This window comes from Anser anser (assembly GCF_964211835.1).
Source record: "Anser anser genome assembly, chromosome: 6".
Lineage (NCBI taxonomy): Eukaryota > Metazoa > Chordata > Aves > Anseriformes > Anatidae > Anser > Anser anser.
This window is the reverse complement of record NC_139726.1, coordinates 27,297,242-27,324,685: the sequence shown is the minus strand read 5'-3', so window position 1 is coordinate 27,324,685 and position 27,444 is coordinate 27,297,242. Positions and strand designations below refer to the sequence as shown.

The 27,444-nt window shown below is 40.7% G+C and overlaps 1 protein-coding gene across 5 annotated transcripts in view; it reads left to right on the top strand.

The window, feature by feature from the left end:
- Positions 1–1,932: 1,932 nt before the first annotated feature.
- The window catches only part of INO80D (INO80 complex subunit D), a 45,439-nt gene continuing 19,927 nt past the window's right edge, over positions 1,933–27,444 (top strand). For 3 of the 5 annotated variants that reach the window (XM_083842239.1, XM_083842237.1, XM_083842235.1), the window contains exons 1-7: positions 1,933–2,324; positions 3,659–3,728; positions 11,816–11,908; positions 12,015–12,261; positions 17,811–18,559; positions 21,712–21,820; positions 27,168–27,392. In XM_083842239.1, the coding sequence (XP_083698365.1) occupies positions 12,044–12,261; positions 17,811–18,559; positions 21,712–21,820; positions 27,168–27,392 (1,301 nt within the window). In that variant the 5' untranslated portion in view covers positions 1,933–2,324; positions 3,659–3,728; positions 11,816–11,908; positions 12,015–12,043. Of the gene's footprint in view, positions 2,325–2,408; positions 2,438–3,658; positions 3,729–11,815; positions 11,909–12,014; positions 12,262–17,810; positions 18,560–21,711; positions 21,821–27,167; positions 27,393–27,444 lie in introns of those variants that run through there. The other 2 variants (XM_083842236.1, XM_083842238.1) reach the window with 2 other exon arrangements.

The following is a 27,444-nucleotide window of genomic DNA, read 5'->3' as shown; positions in this document are numbered from 1 at the left end:
TATTTCAAAAGTTTTTTTTTTTTTTAAATCATCCTGATCATAAACAACATTTGTAATCCCTGTCACTCCTGTAGTGAATTTTAAATATAAAATTTAAAAGTATTTTTGTTTAAATATCCTACAAAAATAATCATTACATTTCATGCTTCAAACAACACAATCATGACTGGTAAGATTATGAAGTACCCTACTTATGCCATGACTTCTACACAAACTTTTAAAACAAGATGTAGTAGCAACGCATTTGATTATTACTATTTTTTCCTAATGTCAGAGCAGAATAATGCATTTAATAAATTAATAATCTGATAAAAAAAAAAAGCTTTGCAATAACTTCACAGAATGCAAAACTCAACATTATTTAAGTATGCTAATTGGACCAACCATAATCTTAAAAAAAAATAATCCAGTCGAGCAAAAATATGCAGTTTGATGCACAGACCAAGTGACTTTTAATTATACTTTAATTCAAACTGATTTATCTAAATGAAAATGCCACTATAAACACACAAACTACACTCACGATACTAGCAAGGCAACTCACAATGTATATTTTCATGAGGGAATGTATCTAAATTCAGAGAAATATATATATATTTAAATAAAAGTTTACCGTAATTGAGATAATGCAATATATTTCAGATCTGACAGAGGCAAGGGAGGGGGTGATAACATACTAACAATTCAATACCTTCATTGACATGACTTCAGTCTGATTGCAGTTCAATTAGCCTATACCACCTGACTAATTTTTACAATGGAAAAAAACGCATTTTTTTTTTTATATATATAGCTCATTAGTTTTCTGATTATTTCATCTTCCTTCAGGAGAAATAAATAGATATTTTAGCAGTTCATCCCTGTACAGGGCTGAGTATAAACCTATCACAAGCAATATTATCATAGGTCTGCTGAACACAGTGATCAGTGTCTTCACCTATAGATACACAGTAGCATCTCACATTATTTTGACAGCTTTCCATACATTTTAAACAATTTAATAAAAGCTTATGCAAAAAAGAAAAACACAACGACCATTCTGCATTACAAGGTATTATAGTATAAATTAATAACATTTCTCAACTCTGTAAGAAAGAAGTCAGGAATAACACTATTCATAAATATCAGGAACAAAGCCCCCAAATCAAAACAGTAACTTAAAAAGAACCAAAACAGATTTTTAGAAAGCTGTAAAGTGCTTTGAAAATATTAAAAAGAAAATTCAATTATTACCTCCATTTTTTTTCTATGAGCTTTATTTTTCACATTCCATACTGAAGGGCAGACAATGCTAAATTTATGACAGATAAGCAGAATTTTTCAGATACATATCACAGGCTCCACTCACTTGCATTAAATCCCCCATGGCTTTTTTACAGGATCCCCCTCCCCCCCCCCCCCCCAAAAAAAATATTAAAAGAGCTTTTTTTCCTACCTGTACATTCAGTTTTATTTACAATGCCTCGAGTGAGAAGACATAACGATACAGTTCTACCAAACAGTCCCACATCAATTTCAGTTGTTCTATTGAGAGCAGCAGCACCAAAAAAGTTACACCAACTTTCACAATTGTACATACATTTTTAGAACTATCAAACAACAGCAATAAAAACTTATCTACATTTTAAATTGTAGGAAAAAAATACTTTTAATTTTTAAATAAATTTTTAAATAAAAATAAAAATTAAAAAAAAAAGTGACCATACCTTCTTTTAATTTTTTTTCCCCAGAAAGCTGATCTTATTTCGTTATAAAGAAAATTATCTCTTAACCCTCATGCCTTTGTATTTTATTTTTATTTAAAATAAAAAGTCATATAAATGATTTTTAAAAATTTGTTTTTGGCCATTTGGCTCCCTCCCCCAAATTGACACTTTATAAAAACCTTCTGTACTTTTTTCCCCCTCCCTCTCTCCCTCTACTACCTCCAAGATGGTAGGAAAGTTGTTGTTTTGGAGGGCAGAGGAACCGCTCTCTGATGTTATGTCCTCTCAGTGCCTGTAGTGGTGCTGTAGGAGGCTGCTGGCTCTCTTCTTGAGCAGCCCCAGCAGCCCTGCCTTCTTTGCTGGAGAATATATTCAGGGATTCCCCTTAATAATCACCTACCCTCTGAGCACTTTGTAGTTTTAAAATAATAAAGAGCCCCCAAAGCTTCCTCCCCACAAAAATCAGGATCTTCTCAGAGCCAGGGGGGCAGCAGCTCCTCAGCACAGAGCCCGAGCCCATTCCCAGTCCCTCTGCTGGGGAGGAAACTCTGATCTGTCAGCCCAACAGAGGGAAAGGGGGGAGAGGAGAGAGAGGAGAAAAAAAAAGCAGCTGGAAAGGTAAGCCAGGCCCGGCCTGCATCCCCGAGCTCGCGTAGCGCGGCAGGCGGTGCGAAGGGTACAGGGCGGGCGGAGAGGCGGGCTACGCGAGGCCGGGGATCGGCCGGGGCGGGGTAGGCCGCAGCGGGGGGGGTGAGGGGAGCCGGGGGGGGTTTGCGGCTTTCGGGCGCCCAGAGGAGCCCCGGAGGGGGGTGAGACGGTGGCCGGGACCCAGCGGGAGGGTCGGGGCGCGGCGCTGCGGCGCCTTTGCCCGGGAGGTGAAGGGCGGCGGGGGAGAACGGGGGCGGGGGGGCGCTAGGCCTCAGCGCGGCGCGGCCTGGCCGCTCCGCTCCGCTCCCCGCCCCGCCGGGCCGGGCCCCCCGCGCCGGGCCCCGGGCCCAAAGCGGGCCGAGCCCCGCCGCCGCCGGAGCCGGGCGGCCGGGGGGAAGGCGGCGGGGGCGCCGCGGCGGGGCTGCTTCCACCCCCCCACCTCCACGGGGCGGCGAAGGGGGGTGGGGGGGGGTGGCGGGAGGGGCGCGGGCCGGGGGGGCCGGGGGCGGCATTAATTTCCCAAAATGACTTTTAATGAGCAGCGGCGGCGGTGCGGGGGGGTGGGGGGCACCCCTGCCCCCAGCCCGGTCCGGGGCCGCCGCGGTGGAGGCGGTGCCGGTCCCGCGGGGCGTGCGGGGCCGCGCCGGCCGCGGCCTGGAAAGTTTCTCGGCGTTTTTAGGGTGCTCGCCCCCCTCGCCGCCCCCGCCTCGGTGGCCGCGGGGATGGGCCGGGGGTGCCCCGGGACGCGGCCGCCGCCCCCCCCTGCCCGCGACCTCCCCCGCACCCCTCCCCGTTGTGTCCCCTCGCCCAGGGTGGTTTCGCCCCGCAACTTTTTTTTGGGGTGGTTGAGGGGGCTTTTTGCGGTTGCGGGGAGGTCGTCAGAGTGCCTACAGTGCCCTCCCCCAGTGCTGTACCCCCGCACGGGGGTGCCCCCCAAACCGGGGGCGAGGGTGGGGGGTGAGGGGCCAGCTCAGCCTCGCCTCCCTGCCCTGCCATGTGCCAGGGCTGGTGGCTGCCCCAGGCTTGCCCGGGGTCCCCCGGTCACCCCCAGCCCTGCCACGGCCGGTGGGTGTGAGTGGGCTGGGGTGATGGCCCCCCAGCCAGGGGAAGGGGCTCCCCTCGAGGCCCCTCAACAACCAGGGCACAGTAGAACTCGGACTCCGGCCCCGTCCCGCGTCCCCAAATGTGGCAAGGGGTCCCAGCGTGGGTTGGGGCCCCGTCGGTCCTTGGGGCAGGTGTGGGGCAGGAGTTGCCTACTTGGTGCTGCTGCCGGGAGCTGGGAATGAAAGGATGCTTTTTTTCAGGGAAAGGAACGTCTGGTAGTTCTGAAGTGAGCCCACTGGAAAGCCAGCCAACACGCTTCACCCAGCACAGGTGAAATAGCTCTGGTTTCTAATGCTGGAGATGTGTACTTTGGTTTAAATGTTCCTTAAAATGACTTTTAGTTTAGAAGGCTAATTGCTTTGTACAAGTAACCTTGAATAAATTTGGGGAATGACAGTAACACTTAGCTTAAAGCCTTATATTACACCATCTGATTAAAATATGTAGATCTATAGTTAGTTCTAACTTTGTTACTTAACAACATATGATGAGGGTTTATTTTAAGGATGCTCTCAATTTTTGAGGATTGGTATACTTAAAATTGGCAAATTTAGGGCAATGCATCATTCCCTTACAGCTGAGCGTCCTATCCTGTGGGCACCGTTGTACTGTCAGAGTGTCATACTAAGACCTTACTGACCGGGTAGTGCTGGTGATGGATAAACCCTAACACTAATGTTTCGTGTGAAGCTGTTACTTGCAGTCTAGTGACATTTTTGCAGCCATCTTCAGCCTTTTATGTGATTTGTTTGTAATGTACACACATGTAAGATAAATTTAATTGTAAATCTAAATTGTCTACAGAAAGCAACCCCAAATTTACTTAGTAGGAGTGATTTTGATGTTTCAATACTTTTATGATGAATGAATGAGTTTTATGTAGGGCCTGGTCCTACAGAGTTGCATGTACCATGCTCTCGCAGTATGGTAGACCCTCAGGAGGTACAAATTTATTGTAATACTGTATTGAAACTTCGATAGCTTACAACTGCTAAAAGGCTGCTCTGTGAGGAGCTCTGCTGCTTTATTTTATTTATTGAGTGTTCCCACTGAAGCAAGAATGATACTCTGGTATTGTGCGAAAATAAGTTTGTTTGTCTTTGCACCATTGGGACTAGAAATAAGGCTAAGGCATTTTGTTTAACTTCATATGCAAGTGCAGGTTAGCTGTTATTTGAATAAATAAAAGACTTGGACTTACGGCTTTTTTTTTTTGTAAATTCAAGTACAGATGCAAGGTATACTGTGGTATGTTTTAGTCTCTGATTTCTCTCTGGATCGTGGTTTTGATATTTTGAGATAACATTTTAAAGTGCATTTTTTGTGATGTTGCAATTGCCTAAATGTCCCATTTATTGCTGTGTCTGAAGGCCTTCTTTCTGCAGCCCCAGTCTCCCTGGCAAACCCTGGTCTTGTTTATAGCCATGTTGAAATAACTGTGTTTCTGTGCAAGCATGAAAATCTGCCTGTGTGGATAGGACTGCAGGACTGGGGCCTTAGACCATCAGGTCAAATAGAGAAATCCTTGTTCAAAAGACTTCCAGTGATATGGAACCAGTCTGGAGCCTTACTTAGATCAGGAATAACCGTATTTAGGAAATGTTTTATTGAAATCTATAGGAGTGTGCTCGTAGCTATGGTTTTCAGTTACAAATCTTCCTACTGAGCATTTTTCCTCTTAAGAAATCCTTTGAAGTTTCTTAAATTCCTGCGGTCTTAAAAGCTTGTTGGTCTTCAGATTTTGGGCTGTCTTTGTCACGTTTTATTTAAGGTACTATTTATCAGATGGGTGAATCCGGTGAAATTAAATTGCCTGCTGAAGTTCATTTTGTATAGGAAAACAAAAACAACAACCTGATCAGTTTGGAATGGAAAGTGCCTCTTCCCTCGTCTCCTTAGTTATGTTTTCTGCTGTCGATTGGAACTTGTTACAAGTCTATATGTTATTTAGTTATTATTAGGAATAATACTAAAATTTAGTTTTGTATTTATTGTATTGTATTATGAAGCATAATTCATATTGCCAGTGTTGCTTAAAATGTACTACTGCTTTTCTGTTAATACACTGGACGTTCTTATGCAATATAAATTGTCTTTTTGCAGAGTAGAAGCTTTCTAAAAAGGCAGAATGAGGACAATTGTTGCTGCTTCTGTCTTCCTAGGTAGATTTTCACATGCAAAATTAGTCCAAAATATGATTCTAGGTGGCGACTAAAAATGTCTTGTACTATCTTATATGTTAAGTGCCTTGGTCTTGCAGGTAGATCTATTTGGGTACAGGCACACGTATGCAATGCCTGTACTTGTGTGGGGCTCTTCAGAGGTCTTACTGAACAAGGATTTTCCTCTGGTTAATAAAATTGTCCCTTATAAACATTCACGTAGCTGACTTTGGTTGCTTCCAAGTGTTTTTTGTCTCGTTTTGGATGTTTTTACTAATAAGACTCTGTTTTGTTTCTAGAATTACAGCAGGCTCGGTTTGGTAGCTGAGCATGGTAGAGGCCTGAGTTGTTAAATGACCAGAGCTAAGCCAAAGTTATGGTTAGATCGTAGGATGGGGACAGAAGTTACAGCTTTGTGGCGTTGATGTTGACCACAATTAGATGTGGTGTAGCTTCTCTTGATAGAACAGAGCTCTTCCCAGGGAGGTGCTCATTGCCTAGTATGAAATGGAAAGAAAAAGGAGTATTTTTTCTTTCTTTCTTTCTTATATTTTTACTAGTACTGATGGGAAGGTTTTACAGTAAGGTAGCTTTAAATGTGTGTCTTTTTGTCATGATTTTTTATGGTCTCTGCTCATCTCTGAGTGGATTAGATTGCATGTTGCCAAAACACTTTAAAATCCATGTATTTACTGTTGGTCCCAGCAAAAGGGTCAGGCAAGTGGAACACAGGGAATTCATCTCTTGGTCAAATTGAAGAGTTGGTAAAGCTACTATTTATGCTGCCTGTTTTTGTGGAAAAGCTGAGGTTCAGGGAGATCTGAGTTCTGCTTTCTAGCCTCAGGTTGATGGTTTTGGAAGCGTGTGTAGACTATTGTACCTTGTCTGTGAAATCTCATGAACACACCAAGCAATACAGCATTAAATCTGCACTGGTGTTAGAAAATTCAAACCAACACTGTTAAGATGTCTTTAGTCATGACTTTTATTTGGATGCAGTCTGTGAACCTCTAAGTTCTCCTCTTAATTATACATCTTTTAACCACGGATGTGTAATTGTGTTGCAATTTACAATGCATTTGGGGATTCCATTGCCTAAATTTGGTCTTGTTTAGGTTGAATGTCAAATTCTGAGCATACATTTAAGAGTGTGTCTAACCCACATGGTTTAAATTATTTTCTGCACAGGGTTTTCTTGGGATTACTGATGGGTCTGTAAAATTACTGATGGGACTGTAAAAAAAATTTCAGGCTTTCTAATAGCCGTTAACTTCTCTGTAAAATACTGATGATGCAAGGTACCAAATTTCTGTGTGACATGATGCCGATACTCTGTGTGATCTAGCAAAGATTTTTCCCCAAAGTTTGCTGTGACAGCATTTCCTGACCTCTCCAAAGGACTTTAACTGTTTGAGGAGAGGGTATGTGGAGTGCAGATCTACAGCTTAGTTGCCTTGGAGTTGATGTGCACTGCAAGGAAACCTATTATGCCTTTTTGCGAGTCCTAAAAGCAGTTGGGAGCTGGCTTCTTCCAATGCCTGGCAGCAGGCACTGACAGTTGCACAGGTGTGTGCATGTGTGTGTTTAAGTCTTTTATTTCTCTTTCACAGTCACTTTACAAACCACTCCCTGTTGTCTTACAGGCCACCAGTGGCTGCACTCAGCAGGAACAAGTAGATCTGCTAAAAGTGGTGCTTTCACAGAGTGTGACTCTGCTCTGGGTCCTGCCTGTCCTTGCTGGAAAGCCTTGCTAGGACACTCAATTTGTTGCTCTTCACGTGTCCAGATAAGGCTTTTACCACGGCAAGTAGATTATCTTCCAGTCATCTGTTCGGGTGTAAAAAGTGGGAGAAGGGGAGAAATTAATGTTATCAAATTACAAATGTTAGGGGTAAGCTTATAAGAACATAAGGAGTACCCTGCTGGGTAAGATCAGGGGTCGATCCAGCCCACTGTTCTGTCTTGGACAGTGGAACTAACTGATGCTATTTAGGGACAGTATGAAAGCCCAGCTGCTTTTTAGTGTTTTTTTTCTTTTTTTTTTCTCTTGCTTCTCCAACATCCGTGTTTATTAAATTAGGCATGCTGGCAGGTACGTCACTGCCCATTTCCTATAGTATCTGTTTGTCCCCACTGTCTGTGAACTTTCTGAACCTGCTGATGCTGTCTGCTTCTGTAGCTTCCCGTGACAGCAAATTCAGCAGCTCACCACTTGCGAGTAGCAAAAATAAAGAAATATTTCTTTAATATATTTTGAGTCAACCTAGCTTTCTCAAGTACCGCTAGTTCTAATGTTGTGTGATTTGGTACATGACTGCTCTGTATTCACCTTATCCCTTACCACTGTCATTTTTTTCAGCATCACTCATGTCCTACCTACATCATTTGGCAATGACAAATGGCAATGACAGATTTCTGGGTTCTCTTCTGTTCTTTGCATTGTTGCTTCAGACTCTCTAAATCATTTGTTTAGAAGCAGTTTAAGGAAAATGTAGGTTCCTCAAGAAGTAGCGTCTGGTTTCTCATTCATGAATTGTGGCTAAAGCCAGTGTGAGCACATGCAGGCATGAATTGTGTTTGTTTTGAACCTGTCTACAGCTTCAGTGTGGAGTGTAACTGCAAACCCCAAAACAACTTCTAAAAGGTTTTCTACCCTGATATTTTTGCAGCAAAGTACAGCTGCTTGAGCTTTTGATTTTTCCAGGGGAAGTCCATGTTTCCGTCATCTCTTACTGAATCCTGTGGGACAAAAATAATTTCTCCCCCACCCACTATTTAGCTAAGTGTAGTTTCAGTTCTCTTCAGTTAGGCGACTTGTGCCTGTTCCATGCTTGTGCTACTTTTGTGTAGCAGCAAAAAGCTCTGTTAAGAACTCCTGTCTATTTTGCTCGAAATAAAATACTACATCAGATTAAATCAGAATTGATAGATTAAAAAGTCTTTGTTGTGTTAGTGTGTGTGTATATGTATGTAGCATGGAACTAAAAGGAAAGGCTTGTTTTAGGCATAGCATGAGTTCAGTCTCCGGCAGTGTGTCCGCACAGTGCTGCTGTCTTTTGGAGGTCTGTATAGGAGTCTGCCAATAAAGATATCATTGCAGTTTGAGAGAATTGCTATAGTTCTTCTATATAACACTGGCTGCCAGGTGTATTAGCTCGCTTTCTGTTCATTACTCTGGAGTTGCACTGTTCGATTCCTATCAGGATTTTTAATATGGTTATATTTTTATGAGCTTCTCTTAGTGTATATATAGACCCCAAATACATGTTTGAGCTCATTGGCTTCCCTGAGGATTACTGTTAGTATTTTTGCTTAAATGTTTCATATGGCATCATACTCGTGTCCTGCATCTTTCTGACAAGTGAGATGGAAAATACTGCGCCTTCCTTGACACAGTCAAGTGTAAAAATAAGACTTAATTGTGAGCTAAATCCAAAAATAAGACTGGGGGCACAAGAATAAATCCAGGATTATAGTGGCTGGGAACTGCAGTGTATTTTTCTTACAGAAACCTAACTTAGTATCCCCAGATACATGTTTCTTGTTGTTTACTTTGGAACTGCTCTGAAAAACTCTTTTTTTGTCTGTTGCTTGATAACCTTCAGGCAAGAAATATTGCTGGGTTGTGCAAAAGAGAAGGAGGTCATTGATCAATCAAAAACTCTACAAAGCATAATAGCAGTAGCTTAAAAGGTGCTGGTAAATACAAGAGAAAGAGAGCAGCATGTGGGTCACCTCATCTTTGCAAGATTCAGGTGTTCTTTCCAATTTTTCACCCTGTCCAGTATGTCACAAATACAAGCTTTGGGTAGCTGTTGAGAGCAGCAAACTCCAGAGCAAAAGACTTTGTCAGTTTCACTCTGTGTAAGAGATGCAATTAGTTAAGACCCATTTGATTACTCTCTCTACCATAGTAATGGAGAGCGCTTTTTGTCAGGCGTTTGGGACCCAAACCCAGGTCACCACCTATTTCTAGGCTGTGGGATTTCTTTTCTTTCACATAGTTGCTTGTAGGGTGAATGTGTTGTGAAGGGCCATACTCCAGTGATCAGTTTCAAATTTATGCAGTCTGCTCCTTCCTGTGCTCCCATGCATCAAGGGAAAGGTGATGGGAACTGTTTTTGATATCTGTGCTTGTGTTTTGGCTGTTTGGTGTAAACAAAGTGCCAGGCTCCTGCCCCAGAGTGTGGAAAGGGAACTATGTGTATGAAGAGGAAATACGGGACGATCCTCGTTATTGTCAAATGATTAATCAGGTCGCTGGCGTTTGTGCCACCTACGTTTTGTGGCAAGTCTCCAACCTGCACGCTGCGTGTGCTGCGTGTGTACTTGTAAAACTATTTAAGTAATTGTTAAGTGTATCTTTGAATTTTTAGTGCTTGGCTGTACAGCTAGATGCATGCTAATGGAAGTGTCTGGTTTATGCAGTTTACTGCTAGAGGTACATTAGGGTGTTTGGTTTTACCGTAGTGACTTAAAGTTACTTTCCTGGATCCCCAGATGTCATGGTACTTCTTGTTTTCTCAAGGTGTTTTTATGCAGTGGGGAGAGAAGGCTTGTTCCTTCACCAGAGGAAGTGGGATCTTTTCTGTAAAGGCCGTAGGTTCCCTTCGCTTGCCATTTGGGGCCTTGGGAATAGCTAAGTCGGTTGAGGTGGTAATCTGTACATTTGTCCCATGTCTTTCATTTACTACATATTTCCTGAATATCACCTCTATGTACATTCCTTTGCTTGATACATAATGCGTATGAAACTGAACTGTGCTGAACACACCATCTTCAGTTTATTCCTGTGCTTCAGGATGGCCTTTCTGAATAAGAGCTGCCTTATGCAGGCTAAGCTGGCTGTAGCAGAGGAGCTGCAGTTTGTCTGTACTGTTAAGTATTACTTGATGCTGCTTTGTTGTTTTTTTGTGTGTGTGTTAAAAAAATTGATTGCTAAAGACTGCATAGTGGTAGAAAATCATAGAATCACAGAACTGTAGGGGTTGGAAGGGACCTCAAGAGATCATCGGGTCCAACCCCCCTGTCAAGGCAGGTTCCCTGGAGCAGGCTGCCCAGGTAGGCGTCCAGACGGGCCTTGAATATCTCCAGAGAAGGAGACTCCACAACCTCCCTGGGCAGCCTGTTCCAGTGCTCCGTCACCCTCACCGTGAAGAAGTTCTTTCGCATGCTGGTGAGGAACTTCCTGTGATACATTTTGTAGCCATTGCCCCTTGTCCTGTCCCTATAAACCACTGAAAAGAGGTTGGCCGTATCTTTCTGTTTGCCACACTTCAGGTATTTATAAACATTGATATCTTATCAATCTCCCCTCTCAGTCTTCTTTTCTCCGGGCTGAACAGACCCAGGTCTCTCAGCCTTTCCTCACAGGGAAGATGCTCCAGGCCCTGTATCATTTTTGTGGCCCTCCGCTGGACTCTTTCCAGGAGATCCCTGTGAAGAGTACCTTAAGTTTTCATGAATTTGGTATTTCATTGCACTGTGGGAATCTGTTTTGGGGCAATGGGGAAGAAAACGGCCTCCTGCTGAAATGACATTTCAGCCTTCCTGGGGTCAATGGGGGTAATCATTAAGGGCAGCATTTACCTAAAGCAAGCACAATAAGGCAGGTGAAGCTCTGAAGGACTGTGATGACCTTAGGAAGGACTTCATAATGATGCTTGCAAAAGCTTGTGCAAATTTAAGATATGAAGTCTGTTCACCAGGTGTGATAGCTGGTTTAAGACAGCTTAAAAAGAAAAAATCCTGCACTGCATGATAAAATTAATATTTGGTAGAGCAAAGATAGTCTCCAGCATTTTTGTAGGCAAAGATACTTGAAGGAAAACCTTTCTGTGATCAATTGGTTTAATGTTACACTAGCATTCAATATGATTCCTGAAAACAGGTGATCTAATTCGTTGCTTAACCTTTTTCAACTTGTAGCTCCTAATAATTTACTGGTAGATGAGTGGAATTTTTTTGGCAGGTTTAAGTAAGGTGATGGTAAACCTTTTTTCCTCAATAATTTCCCTTTATGGTTTCCAGAGATCTGTGACTGCTAGTTGAAAACTATTGTGCTAATGATTTTGGTTTATTGGATGCTACCTGAATCACAGGTTAAATGGCTGCTTCTGGCCACCTACTTATTAAGCAGGATGATCCTATCTGTTGTATTCTGACTGACTTTGACCTTTTTGATGTTTTCCGTAGACAATCTGCTTCATCTTGATTCATCATTCCAGGATAGTGGTGTCCTTGGGGCTCTCTCTTAACATTGATATGATACAGAAGATTTAAAATCAGGTATTGTTTTGGGACCCTTCTTCCCACCAACATGAAACACGCAATGTATAACTGAATGCATTTTCTTTTCCTTATGTGATTTTTCTTAATATTTTGGTTCTTTCAGCTGATGTTCACAAGGAATAGAGTCACGTGATGTATGAAGGCAAACACATACACTTCTCTGAGGTTGACAATAAGCCCTTGTGCTCGTATAGCCCCAAACTGTGCAAGCAGAGGCGACTTAACGGCTACGCCTTCTGTATCAGACACGTTCTGGAGGACAAGACTGCCCCCTTCAAGCAATGTGAATATGTGGCCAAGTATAACAGCCAACGCTGCACCAACCCCATCCCCAAATCTGAGGATCGTAGGTGAGTGGCGGTTGCCTGTCTGCGATGTGGGAAGTGGCTGGGATGTAGGCATGAGCTTCCTTTTAAGACTGTGTGTGGTTTCAGGATAAGGGAGGAACTGGCCTGAGTGTATTGAATTCCAGGATGTTTCTTTGAGGGTTTTGTTGTAAGACCAGTAAACTTTATTTTATTCTCAGTGGGTGTCAAGTACACAAAGGGGACAGTAACTTACTCCCAAGGAACTTAGTCCCAAGTTTTCAGAAGAGTTCATTGCTTCGCTCAAATTCACTATAAATTGTGGATCAAACCTGCTACACAATATCTGCTGATCTAACTAATTTGCCATGTCACTCACAGTATGTGCTCTTAAAAGGGCCCACTTGTTTGGCCAGCTGTGGCAAAAGCACACTTTCATCTACTTTTTCAGGATAAACAGTTGAAAAGTGCATACCTTCTGGGCTTAGGGAGCAGTGACACACAGGGACAAATGCAGAATTACAGTTCAGTGATCTTGCTTTAGTACTGATCTGTGGTGGTGTATTACTGGAATAAAATACATACTGCTTGATAACAGTCAGCCAGCTGCGAAAGTGCTGTTCACTCCCTTTCTTCTCTGCTTCCTCTCTTTCTCTCCCTCTCCCTGCCCAAATGAAGATGCCTGAGGTGCCCATGTATTAAATGGCTTGCAAGAGATAATGCTTGAAGTTGTTGGAGAGCTGGGAATTCAAACACGTTTTCCTGAATTGCAGCCTATAGTGTAACCACAAGGGCTTTTTTTTTTTTTTTTTCTTCTCTTTAAGACTTTTTGAAGGCAAATCTCATTGGTGCTGCTTGGGGTGAAATAGCAGATTTTTTTCTGATCTTGGCTGGTAAATATGACTAAATTTTCAGTCATTGCTGCAGGTTTTGCCAGTACCACAGTATTTAATTAATGTGTTTGTTAACTACCTGAGGTTTGTTCTGTTAGAAACATTTTTTTTTAAACTAAAATATAAACAAAATATGCCAAAAAAGAACCAAACCACTCTTCACTGACCTTTCACATTATTAGCTGCCATTCACTAACCTTTTGCATTATTAGCAGTGTTCCCACTGTGCCCTACATATAACTTCCTTCTCGGCTCACAGCTCCCTCTCTTGTCTGAAATAACAGTTGGACTGTGCTCTAAATTAACTTGCACTTCACCTGCCATTTCAGTTGAGGAGACTGATGAAGTGAGAAAAAAGCATGAATGTTTGTCAAAAGCTGTAGGGCAAATGCTCAAATGGCACAAGATGAATAACTTTAAGCTGTAATTTGACAGTCGCTGACTGTTTCTTTGCTGCTGTACAATTGAGGCACTTTGGAAATAAGCTTGTAAAAATGATCATAGACATTGTTAGAGCAAATGATATGCTGTAATTTCTGATGTAAGAACGGACTCAGCCAGAGTTGCTGTTTACAAGGATTCATACTTAAAAACAATAGAAATGATAATACTTAATGACACTTCTTAGGTCTCATATGTTCCCATGGAATTTGAGATTTTTCTTTACACCTTGAATCGAGTTCACACTTTGTTCTTTTTGATTTTTCTCAAGTTAAAGTGAAGTGTGGTCATGACATCTGGTGTATGTTATATTAGAATAATTCAACTGCATGTCGAGTGTCACATTACAGTACTTGAAGAGGACAGCAGGTGTCTGAAGGAGAAAATAAACTTTTAATTTCAAATGAGAGGATGTGATAGTTTGAAAGAATATTTTAAAAGACTGCTTCTCAGGGCAGAGTTTAGTTTTAACAATAAAACTTGATGAATGCTAGTGATAAGACTGCGCCTGCTCCAAACATTTTTTTTTATTTTTTTATTTTTGGCAGGCGAACCTGTATGTGTTTCTTAGGAGACTTTTTTCACATTCTGTTCAATATAAAAATGTTTGCTCTGTCTGAGTTCTTCACTCTCAGCTTTTAATTTTCTGTGTACAAATTTTCTGTCAGATGGTCATTTTGTCAGTTTCAGACATGTAACTACATGATCAGAAGCAGGATGCTCTGACAGCTATCTTCCTATATATCTTTAAAGATTATGAAAAGTAAGAAGTCTTGACAGGTTTCATGCATTATATGCCAAAAGCCTCATAGTCTTTCCACAGATAATTAAAAATAATTATCCCTTGACCCCGGACAAATGAGATGCCACTAGCCACGGCGATGTTTAATATTCTGTTATATTATTAAACTTCTTATTAACCATTAACATTCTACAAATTAAATCTATTAATAGTGCATGACTTCATTGCCTTATTTGAAGTCTAGTTTCTATATTCACGATTTTGCTTTGAAAGAACATACACTAACATGGGCTATGAATCTGCATTTCCTCTTGAATACGTTTCCTCATTTTTTCTTTTTCAAATACATGCATAGATAATAAAGTTCAGTTTATTTTTTTTATTATAGAGTTGTTATACTTCAGGTAGGTTAAACATAATTTTATCTGTCTTCTTTCAAGCGAGTCTGTACATATTTTGTTAATATGCAAGCTACTCTGCAGTTTAATTAGATCTTCCTTGAAATAAGTGACCAAACCCAACACAAACCTGGGATGTATTGTGAAGCACGATGCAGGTGTAGGTAGAAAACCTTGCTTTCTGGATTCTTAACTTCCCCATAATGTGGGAAACTGTCCAGCTGCTGCCTTTGTGGCCCATCACCTTTTGTGAGCTTTGTGTTATGATGGTTTTAATGGATATCAACCCACTGCTCTTGAAGTACCTGTTGGCTGCATTTGACCTTACCTGCTCCAGAATAGGTGCCTTTAGTGCTGAATAAGGAAGGGGAAGAAACTGTATTAGGTACTCAGCATGGTGCTGTCAGCTGAGAATAACTCACCGGCAGGTTACAGAAAGGACAAACTGTGCCACTACGGCAGGCTCACCAGCGCTGGCTCTGTGCAGGGCCAGCTTCACCCTCCTGGGCTTCCAGCTCAGAGCCACGTGGAAAGCACTGTGCTACTTCCAGGAGCTAGTCTGTCTTCCTGGTAGTCTGTCTTCTACAGAGCATGAGCTGTTTCCCTGGCATTACCTCTGATCCAAAGAACTTCCTGCCTCAACTCAGCTGGCTCTCGGCTGCTTCCAGCAGAGCCACTTGACATCTGCACCAGGCTCTGCAGCACTACGTAAAGCCAGAGCCAGTTTGGGCCAGGGCCAGCTAAAGAGCTGCCTTGGAGCCTGCAGGGCAGGGAAGTAATTCAGTGTGCATGCCCACCTGGCTCCACGTGGGACCGGCCAGAGTCTGGCAAGGCCATGGTGGAGTTGGTCCCCATAAATTATGCCTAGCCAAAGCTGCTTGCATGTAGAGCTACCAGAGAAGACTTAGTCCCCATTTCTTCTTGCTCCTTTTAGTCTGGTGGGCAAAGTGTATCAGCCTCGATTATGCTGGAAAACAGGGAATTGATGCAGAGCCAAGTCAGTGGGTACTGGAGTCTGCAAGTGTGTGATCTGTATTTTCCTTATGCTGTAGTCTGGTATCTATGGATTTGTGTCCAGAGGTGATGCCTGTGTAAGATATTGTTGGCTTTCAGTAATGCAGCACGGTCGGTTGTAAGAACCAAAGCTTTATTCTCTGTCATGTAAAAATGATCCTGTTAGAGTTGAACGAACAAGCAAAACACATAACAGCCTAAAACTCAGAGAAGGATGATAAACTAATTACCTTTTCATGGGTTTATTCACCTTTTCTATATTTTGCTTTCTCCTTGGTTTTCACAGTTTTACCTTCTCACTCCTGCACAAACACAGCATGGAGATGTGAACAATATAAGGGAAACATTCAAACTGAGCAAAATTTTTTTTGATTGGATTAAGGGGAAAAAAATGTTGTGCTTTTCTTGTCTGTTGTTTTTCTTCTGTCATACTGAAAGTGCTATTCTAACTGATCTGAGTCTTGTTCAAAAAAAAATATTAAGAAAATGCTTAATTTTAATTATGTGAATAGTGTTGTTGAATTTAACGGAAGTTTTATTGAGACCTCATTACAGAATTTAATTTTTAAAAGTGCACCTCTTGGTATGACCTTACAGTATTCTAGTCTGTTCTAATAAGAACTCCATTCCATGCTGGCTTTCATCCTGTCTCATTTAGATACATTTATTACTTACAACTTAATGTAATGAAGAAGCTATTTAGACAATAATATGTAGTAGTGTTTTTCAGCCTTTTTTGATTGGTAAAACCTTATGGGTGTGAATCCTTCAAGAAACTACATATATGGAGATTGCTAAAGAGCATATAAGAATTTGCTTTTTCTTTTTTACCTTTTATGGACCCTTTAGAAGCAGTTCACACATTGCTTCTTTAGGGGTGGGACAACAAATTGGAAGTTACTAAACAAAAGCATTATACCTTCTGGGGAGTTGATTTGGACTTTTGTGTTATTTTTTTTCTCCATGAAGACCAGGAGATTCTATTTGATTCTATTCGATTTGGAATACTTTCATGGATATTCCCTTATCTTGTCCATAAATACCATGATGTAGACATCAGTCTTTCCTCATATCTTTGTTTTCTGCTGTGAGCTGCAGGTTGTAAATAGGATCCTGCAAGGGATCAGGCAGAAGCCTGATTGCTAGGGGCATTCTATAGAGGCAGGAAAAGGATCAGATTGTGATTCTTGTATTTCTAACACCTGCTTGTTTTAACCAGACAAAAAATAATTGTTTATTTCTTAGTATGTTATCTGAGTCTATAAATTGTAACAAACTTTTAAAGGCTTTCCTTTTTTTTTTTATATATTATATTAAAAGATTTTTACATTAGAGAAGCTTGGAGTCTGTGTTTGTGGATTGTATGTATACATATTCCTGGCATTGTGTAAACATTTTCCAAGAACAGAGAATTTCTTTTAAACTGAATTTTTATTTGAAGAACATTCAGCTAATCCTCTGGCTACAAAATTGTTATGTTAAATTATTATAACAGGACTTAATATTTAAGCTTCTTGTTCATGAAGACCAAGTACTGACCATTCTCAAGAAGGTATTTCTCCAGTGAGATTGTCCCTGTGAGAAACTGCTCCCTACTACAATTGGGATTCATGAGAATGATGTGGGTGTTGATGAAAATGCTAACTACTTCCAGTGAAAGGACAGCCAAATGAAAGAAGTATTCTTCCCTGTACTCTTTCTTGGGAGCTTTTGAAATGGTTCTGTATGATCAGAATTAATGGCTTGAGTTCTTACTGTGTTTTTATCAGGCCATTTGTTTTGTTCACTTTGGTTTGTGAGTATTTACCCTATTAGAGAGTAAATATTTTGAATACAGTGTGTGAATCTCCTATTAACGAATAACCAGTGAATACTTCTGTATCTTAAGATTTCAAATTGTCACTCGTAAAAGTTTATTTTCTGCTATAGGTCGGGAACACCACAATTAGCTGTTGTATTAGAAGTGATAGTGTACACTTTTTATAAAATCCCTTGTGTTTTGATTAATTTTTCATGTTGTATGTGGATTTCCCCTTAGTGGACTGTTTTCTTCAGGTGTTACTTACAAGAACTGAATTAAGAACTGTCTGCTTTTACTTTTCAAAGGTACTGCAACAGCCACCTGCAGGTACTTGGCTTTATACCGAAAAAGGAGAGGAAGAAAAAGAATGATCCCATAGAGGAGGTAAAGGTCAGGCATCAGATGGATACTATGGCCTTCAGTCTGACAGTGCCCACCTTGGCCTTGAAGATGCCCAATGGGCTGGATGGGATGTCCCTCTCCCCTCCCGGGGCTAGGCTTCCTCTCCACTACCTGGAGGCAGAACTAGAAGACCCCTTTGCTTTCAACGAGGAGGATGATGACCTAAAGAAAGGGGCAACGGTGAGGAAAAAGTTGCAGAGCAAGTTGGCTCAAAACCGGCAGCGCCAGAGAGAGACAGAGATTTTAAAAGTTCGCCAAGAGCACTTTAGCCCCCTTCCTGCACCTTTGCAGCAGCAGCCTCTGCAGCAGCAGCACTCCCATCTGCCACCTTCATCAGCTTCGTTAAAGCCGACAGGGCTACCGCAGGGCTTAGTCTGCAAGTCACCTCAACCTCCGAACACCAGCCTACCAATGCAGGGAGTGGCACCCACCACACACACTATAGCACAAGCCCGGCAGTTGTCTAACAAGAGACCTCTGCCCCTCCTGCCACCTGCTAGGGCTCCGGTCACGGACCCTCCGAGGACTGATCGGGTCCTAATGAAAGCCACAGCCTTCTCTCCGCACTCATCCTGCATGAGCCGGCTACAGAGACTGGTGAAACTGTGCACTCGAAAACAGCAGCTGGACACTGATCTGTTTCCACATCTAGGTGGGTAGATAATAAATGCACTGCCTCTCATTTTTTTTTTTTTAACCTGAGACCAGAACACAAAAGAGGAATGTCTCCATAGCTCCGTCCTGCTTGCACGTGTGGTCCTTATGAAAGAAACCTGAACTCTTGATGTTTTCTTTAGCCCTGCTCTCTATGAAGGGAATGCCTGGACCTATCATATATGATTTATGACATTTTTATTGTTTATTCTTCTTAATGTCCCATTAACCATTTGAGAAATCAAGCTGAGGTATTGAAGAACATTGCTTAATCACATAGGCACTGTATGGACGGTTTGCAACTGCAGTAGTAAAGGTGTAGTGCAAACTGTACCTACATGAGTAGGCAAGGTTAGATTGAATGTTAAATATATGACAAGTGCAGATTACAAAATAAGTGCAAGTGAAAGTTTGGAGATTGGCCCATCATTCTGTGCAGATGTAAATTTCTGGTTAACGTGGCTAGGAAAATTGGAGCACAAGAGAGTTTTTCATGACTGGGCCTGTTCATATGTGGAACTTGGCTAACAAAAGCCCAAGGCTGTCCTTGTGCCAGGCAGGAAAGCAGTGCCGTTATACAGGTAATTAGAGAGGTGGAGACTTGTCTGCATATCAGTGCAGAAATAGTCTCCTCCTTCCTTATTATCTAGAAACCATGCTAATCAATTGCTGCTTGCAAAAATGTAAGTGGAAATAGCCAACCTGCTGCTATGGCTGTAGTGCTCTATGAAGCTTCTAAAAAGGCAGCAGACCTTAGGGCTTATTTGTCTGATTATGAATGCAGACTTAGGTACACCTAGCAGCCCTTGCATCTCCCTCACTCTCCAAAGTTACCGTACTTTTCTGCTTAGTTTTAGATTGTATTTTCCAAACAAGTTAAATGCTGATAGGAAAAAGGGAAATAGAGGTCAGTGTGTGATATTAGAGCAGGAATGCCATTTATGATGCGTTTGTGGGTGTTGATATAATTTTTTTTAAGACTTCAAAAAAATTGGAAGTACTTCATATAATATCTTATTTCATTGCAAACATCTGTAATTTTTGCCATTTCAATTAACCTTTTTTTAATTTGCAGTTAAGATCTGCACTTTGGCACTCACGGGATAGCTTGACTATTTGTTTAGAAGATAATTAGCATCCCATAGCATTCTCTAAAGGACATTGTTCTTCAGAAATCCTGTTTGATGGCCCTCTGTGTAATGCAGGTCTTCTGCGGAATGGCAACTCTAGAGGCGCTTTCAAGTGTCACAGACCCAAATAGCTTGAAAAGTGACCTGTGTCTTGAGAAAGATCACTTTCTGTGTTTAATGTTTTACGTTATCAAGTGATGTTTGCACTGAAGGGAATATGTTTTCCAAAAAAAAAAGAGGCTTAGTAGAAAAATGGATTAGACCTAAAAACGTAGAGTTATGCAAATACCATGCTACAATAAATGTGAAAATGAATATATACACTTGGAAGACTTCATATCTGGCAAAGTAACAGAATTCATGTATTAAACAAGGCAGACCAGGAAAATGTATGTGTTACTTCTTCACAATATGCCTTAATATTAAAGAGTAGTTAGGCAGTTCAGAAAATTTTAGGATTTGTTTAATGATGGAGTAGCACTAGAGATGGCTGCACAGAATCTTTAAAGAGATGCACTCAGTTTTATGTGTACTTTCTATTAGAGGCATGTTACTGGATATTAATGTAGCTGCAGTCCTTAGTGTAAGTATTGCTGAGTCTGGATTAGATTTTATTCCTTCATTTCTGCAGTGCCCATTGGAAGCAAAAGAACCCAACCTCTGATTTTTGTTTTTAAACTTCGGGTAAATGATTTATTAGATGGTATCTGTTGTGCACAGTCTTTATCCACTGATGAAGTTTTTTTCCCTTCCTTTATGGATGGGGGTAGAGTAGAAAACAATTAAGTTGCTAGTATAATTCTAGCATTTTATCAAATGTGTTGAAATAATTTAGTTCATATGCATATCTTAAAAATAAAAAAAAAAAAAGAATTAAGGTATTTTCAGGATGCTGATATTACTGAAAAATAGGGTTTATGATATTTCTGATTAGTGTAAGTGTTGCTTCTAAATGTCTCAATGTTGGAGGGGCTCCTGATGATTGTATTCCAAATGTGTATGTATGTCTCTAACTTGGAAAGTAGGCAACCAAGTACTGATGTGTTTCCCAAACTGAAAGCATCTGACTTCAGAATCATCTCAGATATAGTTGTTTGGTTTATTTTCAGCAAAAATTCTTCTTAATTCTGGCCAACTTGCTGCTCCGTTTTAAAGGAGCACACAAGGAAGTGAAAAAGCAATAACGATGGCTTGTAAAAGTGGCTACAGGATTTTTATCCCACCAACGGCAAGAGATTGCCAAGAGTATCATTGGATGTGGGGGAGAGAGAGTAGGAAAAAATGTAAAAGATGATGCTTCAGCTGAAATTTTTCACCTGAGAACTTAACAGGAAAGCCAGAAACAGAGTCCAGTTAGTTTGTCTAACAGAGGTTGCTGGTGCATACAATGAGTTGATCCTACTGTATCATCATTAAGCCAAAGCATGCTGCTCTGTAAAAGTGCCTGAGTGTTCACATACCTTTGTAGTTCTCTTTTCCTGCTAATATATGCATTTGCAGGCAATTACAAAGACTGAGCAGAGGAATGTCCTGCGTAGCTCCTTATCTCTCTCTGTCCATGCTGCTGTCTTACAGTTTTCCTATTCTCTGCATGTTTTGGCACAGAGCAGTGGTCAGAATATAAACAGAAATGGAATTGACCTATTTAGATCATATAGCGTTAAAAATTACCAGGCAGTCAGTTCTTTGTGGCAGGGACTTCTCTTACCTCATCTCTAAAGATTTCATGTGCTTGGTACAGAAACTGTAATATTTTCTGTAGGTAAGAAAGCTAGTGATTTTGATTTCACTGCTTATGGATAAAAAGGCCAATAAGAATTTTAAATGGAAGACTCAAATTTGGAAAAAAAAAAATCAGTGCATGCTATTTGCATACCACAGTGAAGCTGCTACAATAACTTTCCAGTGTAATTGGCAAAGTTATATATTTAATCAAGCATAATTGTGCTGTGGGTTGCTGAGAGAGTTGTGTGAGGTGGATACACTTTTCACCCAGCTTTCATGTTTTCAATTCTCTTAGGGCTGGATTGGTCTGAAGACAGTGGAGAGGAGTTCGAGGATTCAGAGCAAGCCTCCCCTTACCAGGTCGCGTGGTCTATCCGAGAAAGCCTCGGCTATGAAAGACATGAGTGAGTATGATTCTTCAGTATTCATGTTGGCCTTGATGCAGTAAATCATGTAAATGTGAGCTTTACTTTATGTGGAGGCACTGGGCCCTAAGCACTCGTTTAAGTGCTTTGCTGAAACAAAGGATTGTTTGAATCATTTGTTTGTAAGAGCTGCAAAACAGCTTTCCACCTTGTTTGTAAGACCTACGAAACAGCTTTCCACCTTCAGTCCCAGCTTTCACCTAACTTAGAGACCTTTATGCAGTCTGCTATTAGAAGGATACACCAGGAAAGAATTTCAAGGTTATTTGCCTAAATTTAATTGAGTTTAGTGAAGTTTATTCACGAACTTGTGTGCCTTGCTGAGTAGAGATATTTCCTGAATTGTAACCAAGTGGAGGGAGTTGTGTGTGGTTTGTAGTAAACCTGCTGCATTTTACTTATTACTCCTTATGGTAATTGCGTAGGATATTTGCTTTAATGTGTCTTTTTAAAGGGCATAGTATTTCTTTTATTAATTAAGAAGTGTTGAATAAACCTTTGTCAAATAGTTTGGAGCACTGCAAGGAAGTGTTGTGACTGAAGGGATAAACAGAGCAGGTATTAGCAGCTGATGCGGAAAGGCTTGCAGTGTTCTAATTATTCTGATAAACCATGAGTCTGGACTTACACCAGGATATGATAATTCATATCTCTATTAATGTAAATTTTAAGGTGCAAAGTTAAAGCAAAGCATCCCAAGCATGGTATTGTAAAGAAACTGGTAACAAAAGGTAATTGGGGTCTCAGTAAGGTTTGACTGTCGTTTCTATAACAGGGTTCTCTTTCACTGTGTGAATGGACTTTCTGATACTACAGCTCTCTTCCATTTGTTGAATCTTTAAATATCACAGTTAAGTAACATTTAACATCATTATTCTCATGATTAACTGGAAATCCTGAAACTCACCAGAACTTCTAACCATCTCTAAAGATTGTCCACAAGGTGAACAAGAGAGCTGTATCTCAGTTAACAAGACAGGTACCAAGACAGTAACTACTGAGAGCCTTTAGCGAATCAAAGCTTAGTAGCAGGGTGTAGATCTTTACTTTCCTTTTTTAAAAGAAAGGATTTCTGCAGTTATGAAAAACCACTGGTTTTAGGGAATCAGTAGTCAGAGAGTAAACTTCCACAAATATTATTTTTACTTAAAAGGTAGCTTTTGAACTAAAATGTTTTGGGAAAATACGAACAAACTTTCAGTTCATCTTTTAAATCACAGATAATTTTCAAAGCAGATATATCTATCAAATGACTCCCTTACACTCTTTTCTCTTTGACATTTGATCTGGTTCTTCCATAGATCCCTCTTTTTTCATCAACTTCTAAAGGTCATCTGTGTATGTTTTGTCTTCTGTTTGTCTTAACTTCCTTTGAATTCTTCCTTGTTTTCACATACTGATACCTTGTCTTGACATTTTCTGTTCCATTCTAGCATTTTATGCACTTCAATTAAATTCTTTATTAACTGATCACTATGGATATATTTTTGTATAGTACCAGCTGCTTTTGTACTTCAATCAGTCTGCCCAGTATTAGCTCTTCAGCAGCTTTCCTAATTTTATTTATGAATAAACACAGACATGTTCACTTGACACCAGCCTTTTAAAACTTTTATTTCTATTCTACAAGCTTCTGTAGAGGATGTTATTACCTGAAGTATTTTACTTCAACATTTTTGCACTATAGTCTGTCTGCTGCTGAAGATGAATTAGTTCAAACTATTTCTTTGGATATTTACTTACTGTTTTCCATAGCAAAGCTGGTTAAAAGATAGTTGTTTCTTCATTTGTGTCTGCTCTTGTGGTCCTTTTCCATTTGACTCCGCGGAAGATAGCAGGAGGAATGCTTCTCAGAGCAGATTAGAAGAAGAAAGCGAACAGCTCATTTCTGCATTATCGGACAGCTTGTTTTCAGCATTTCTGGTTGGCTGATAATGGGCAGAATCCTCTGACTTCTTGTTGGACTTCTTATGCAATACTATAGTGGCTCCTGAACTCTCAGAAAATCACTGGATTGGTTTAAAATTAATGTTTAAACAAACAGCAATACATTTTGAGTATGCTTGCCTTCTGACCCTTTTAATCTATAAAAGTTATACTGTTGCCATCATCTGTGGAAACACAAGCCAAATGTTTGCTTTCGTTATTCTTTCCTCCAATATTTTATTTTTTAAAAAGGGTTCCAGCGGAGTCAGGGCTCCACGTGGCAGCACTTGGAGGCACGCGCGGGTGTTTCAGTGGGAGTGACAGTGCGGGGCTGGCCGCAGGCAGCGAGCTGGTGGGGACACTCTCATCGGTGGGGGAATGAGACTTGTTCCCTGCAGCCAGAGAGGAGGGTGCCCCCCAGGTGATTCCAGCACGGGGTCTTGTAGCTTAGAAAGTACTGGAAAACAAACAGCTTTAAAGGAGAGCCTGCTCTAGTGCTCCCCTGACGGCGCTGTCACCGTGCCCGCCTGCTCGCTCTACCCTTTTGCTAAGTTGTGCCGTCTTTGTTTTCTTCGTGAAATCAGCAAGAATTCCCTTGATGATTACACACGACAGCCTTAAAGGGAAGGGTTGTGAAGAAGCTTTTTGGATTATTTATCAGATCATTTGCATGCATTTTCAGTTTTCTTTTAAAAAATGAAATGCCACACGTTAAATTGTACTTCAAAAATTATATAGGCACCTTAAGAGAATAGGCTAAATAGAAGTTGGTAAACTTGTTTATAAACAGACAGCAGTAAAAAGTATCTTTCGGTTTCAATACTTGCCTAGGATTAAAAAAAAAAAAGTGTCATTGTGCTATTTTTAGGTCTCTTTGAACCTGCAAATAAATATGTTTTGGTTAACCTAACTGGCCTGGAAACAAAATTCAGAATAGGTTTTTAGAAGCTGTTAGCCTTGAAATAAATCATTGTTTGTTGCAAGCATGACTTTTTTTCTGTCTTGTATATATATCTTAATCTTGCTTTTTAAAATGATCTCATAAATTTCAGTTCAAAATGCATTAAAATACCGTGACTTCTGTCTATTTCAATGGGAGTCAGGTCAGAGATCTCAAATTTGCATTAAAAAACACTTCTCTCTCAAAAAAGGAAACACTTTTTTCCTAAGGAATATTCCTTTCTTAATTACAAATTAACTTTTATAACCATATTTTAAATTAATATGTCTGCAAAGTTCTTTAAGTAATTTGTCCTAGAGCAGATAGCAAAACATTTAAGACCCTAGACCTACCTATCTGTGTGTAACTGACCCCATCCATATTTTTGCTTTCTTTTAGTACATTAAAAGAAGGAAAATCTTTATTAAATAGTAAATAATTTAACTTTTCTAATCAGGCTGTGGGTGCTTTTTCTTTTTTTTTTTTTTTTTCCCAGTAGGCATTATTTCCTAAGAGAGCTTAAAAGTGTATTTTCTTTTTTTCTTCAATATTTTCAATATTGCATACATTAAATACTTTTAACAGGTTATGTTTACTGCTTAGCATTTTATTCCAGAGGTTAATTACTTGCAATTTACGTTTCTTGAAAATAATCTGTAATCTGTTTTAACAGGCAAAATACATCATATGGTTGGCTTTACATAAAACCTTTAAAAATGTGTGTTTATGCCAAGGCAGTGTTTGCTCACGTGGAGTTTTTGTGGGCAGTCTTTGTGAAGACGGATGCCTTTTTTAAATCGTCTCTTAAATTTAGCCTGCATGTGTATGGAATAAGATTTTCCACAAAGGAAAGTAGGTCTTAGTCATATTGCGTTTCAGGGACAGCTGTTTTGTCTGCTTTTCTGGATCTTAGTTTATTTACTAAATATCGCAGCTGGTATTTTGCATCCTTCTGCTATCAGCCAGTTGTGGTCTGCCTTGCCGTGTGCAGGTTTGGGTGTCAGTTCACTCAGTCACACCAGCCAAGCCCTGCAGTATGAACCTTATTAGGATTGGATTTGTTTCGTTTGTTTGGATTTGTTTTCTCGCCCCTGCCCTTCCGTTGTTTTACAGGTGGGAAAGTTAACAAAACGTTCCTCATTTCTATAACGAAAAACTTAAAGGAAAACTGAACAAAGTCTGCCTCGCTTAGCCTCAGCTCACTCTGTTGCTCTGGGAACAAGAGCATCCTTGTGCAAACGAGTGCTTGGTGTGTAGGACTGCTTGGCAGCTTCAGGGAACCTATTGTTTTAACAAGTCCCGGTGATAATTTCATTCTTTTTGGTGATTTTTTTTTTTTACGAACATGTTGACATGGTTTTGATAGCCTTGTTGGTATGTGCCTGGACATTCAGAAAGCCAAGATAAATGGGAAAAGGCTTTCTGAAGCAAACAAAGAGTGGGATCAGTCCTCCTTCTGATCATTGCTTAGTACTGGTCTGATTTTTTCCTCAGTGACTTTGGAATTAAACATTAATTTCTTCTCTGTGGCTGTAGGATAACTCAAGTTTAACCTTGGAGCAAGGGGGAAGCTGCATCAACTGTCTTAAAATCGCCTTAGAAAGTAATCACTGGTACTTAAATCACTCTCCCCCCACTTTTTTTTTTTTTTTAACCGTCTCAGAAACAGTTTGGCGGAATCATGGGGACTTTGGTCCCATGTGGGTGTTGTCCCCTACATCATTTTTGCAGTTGACTGTGACAGGACTGGGATATCAGTCCAGGTTCATTTGACTATGAAAGTTGCAGGGTTGAGTTTGGATGATAAAAATCAAGAGATGCTTTCTGAACACTTCTGAAGAAGAAGGCTGAAATAACTCCATTACAGCTGTGGGCATGTCATTGGTATATATCTAGTGCAAGAGGGAGAGAGTGTGTAGAGCCTCATGCTGGCTGTATGAGTGTATTTTGGTTTAGAAAGGAAAACACTGCCTGGCGCAAAGTAAGAGAAATTGGAAAAGGTAAAGGTCAGCAGTTTTGGTACTTGTTAGAATTTGACTATCTTCTCCACATGACCTTTCTTCAATAAATTTCCGCTACATAGTTCCCCACCCTTGTCTTCTCCATTAATTGCACTTTGATTTAAGAGTTTGTCTCATTTGCTGAGACATTTACAGTAAATAAAGGTTAACAGTATAGATTTTTTTTTTGAACAGCAGGCTCCAGACATTTAAATGTGTCAGAATTGATGATAAATTGATGTAATCTCTAATAATGACATACTAAGAAGGGTAAGTACCTTTAGAATTAAAAAAGGATCTTGTTCTTACCCTTTCTAGAGCATCCCTGCCTGATACCAGCCTTTGTATGTCTGTGGGACTAGAAGATGGACACCAACTTAAAGTTCTATTAAACTGACAAATTTACTTCCTTAAAAAAAATATGCTTAAAGCCCATTTGTTTTTATTTTCCCTCCTCTAGGTCCGATGATGACAATGCAGATGACAGGAGTTCCAGGGTGACCAGACTTTGCACTTACTTTCAGCAGAAATACAAGCACCTCTGCCGCCTGGAGCGGGCAGAATCCCGTCAGAAGAAATGCCGGCACACGCTCCGGAAAGCCTTGCTGCAGGCGGCCAGCAGAGAGCCGGAGCGTGCTGGGCAACTGATACAAGAGCTCCGGAGAGCGACCTGTGCTCGTACCAGGTTAGACCTTCCTCTGCAACTGCAGTAACCCAGGGTCAGGGCAGGGTGAAGA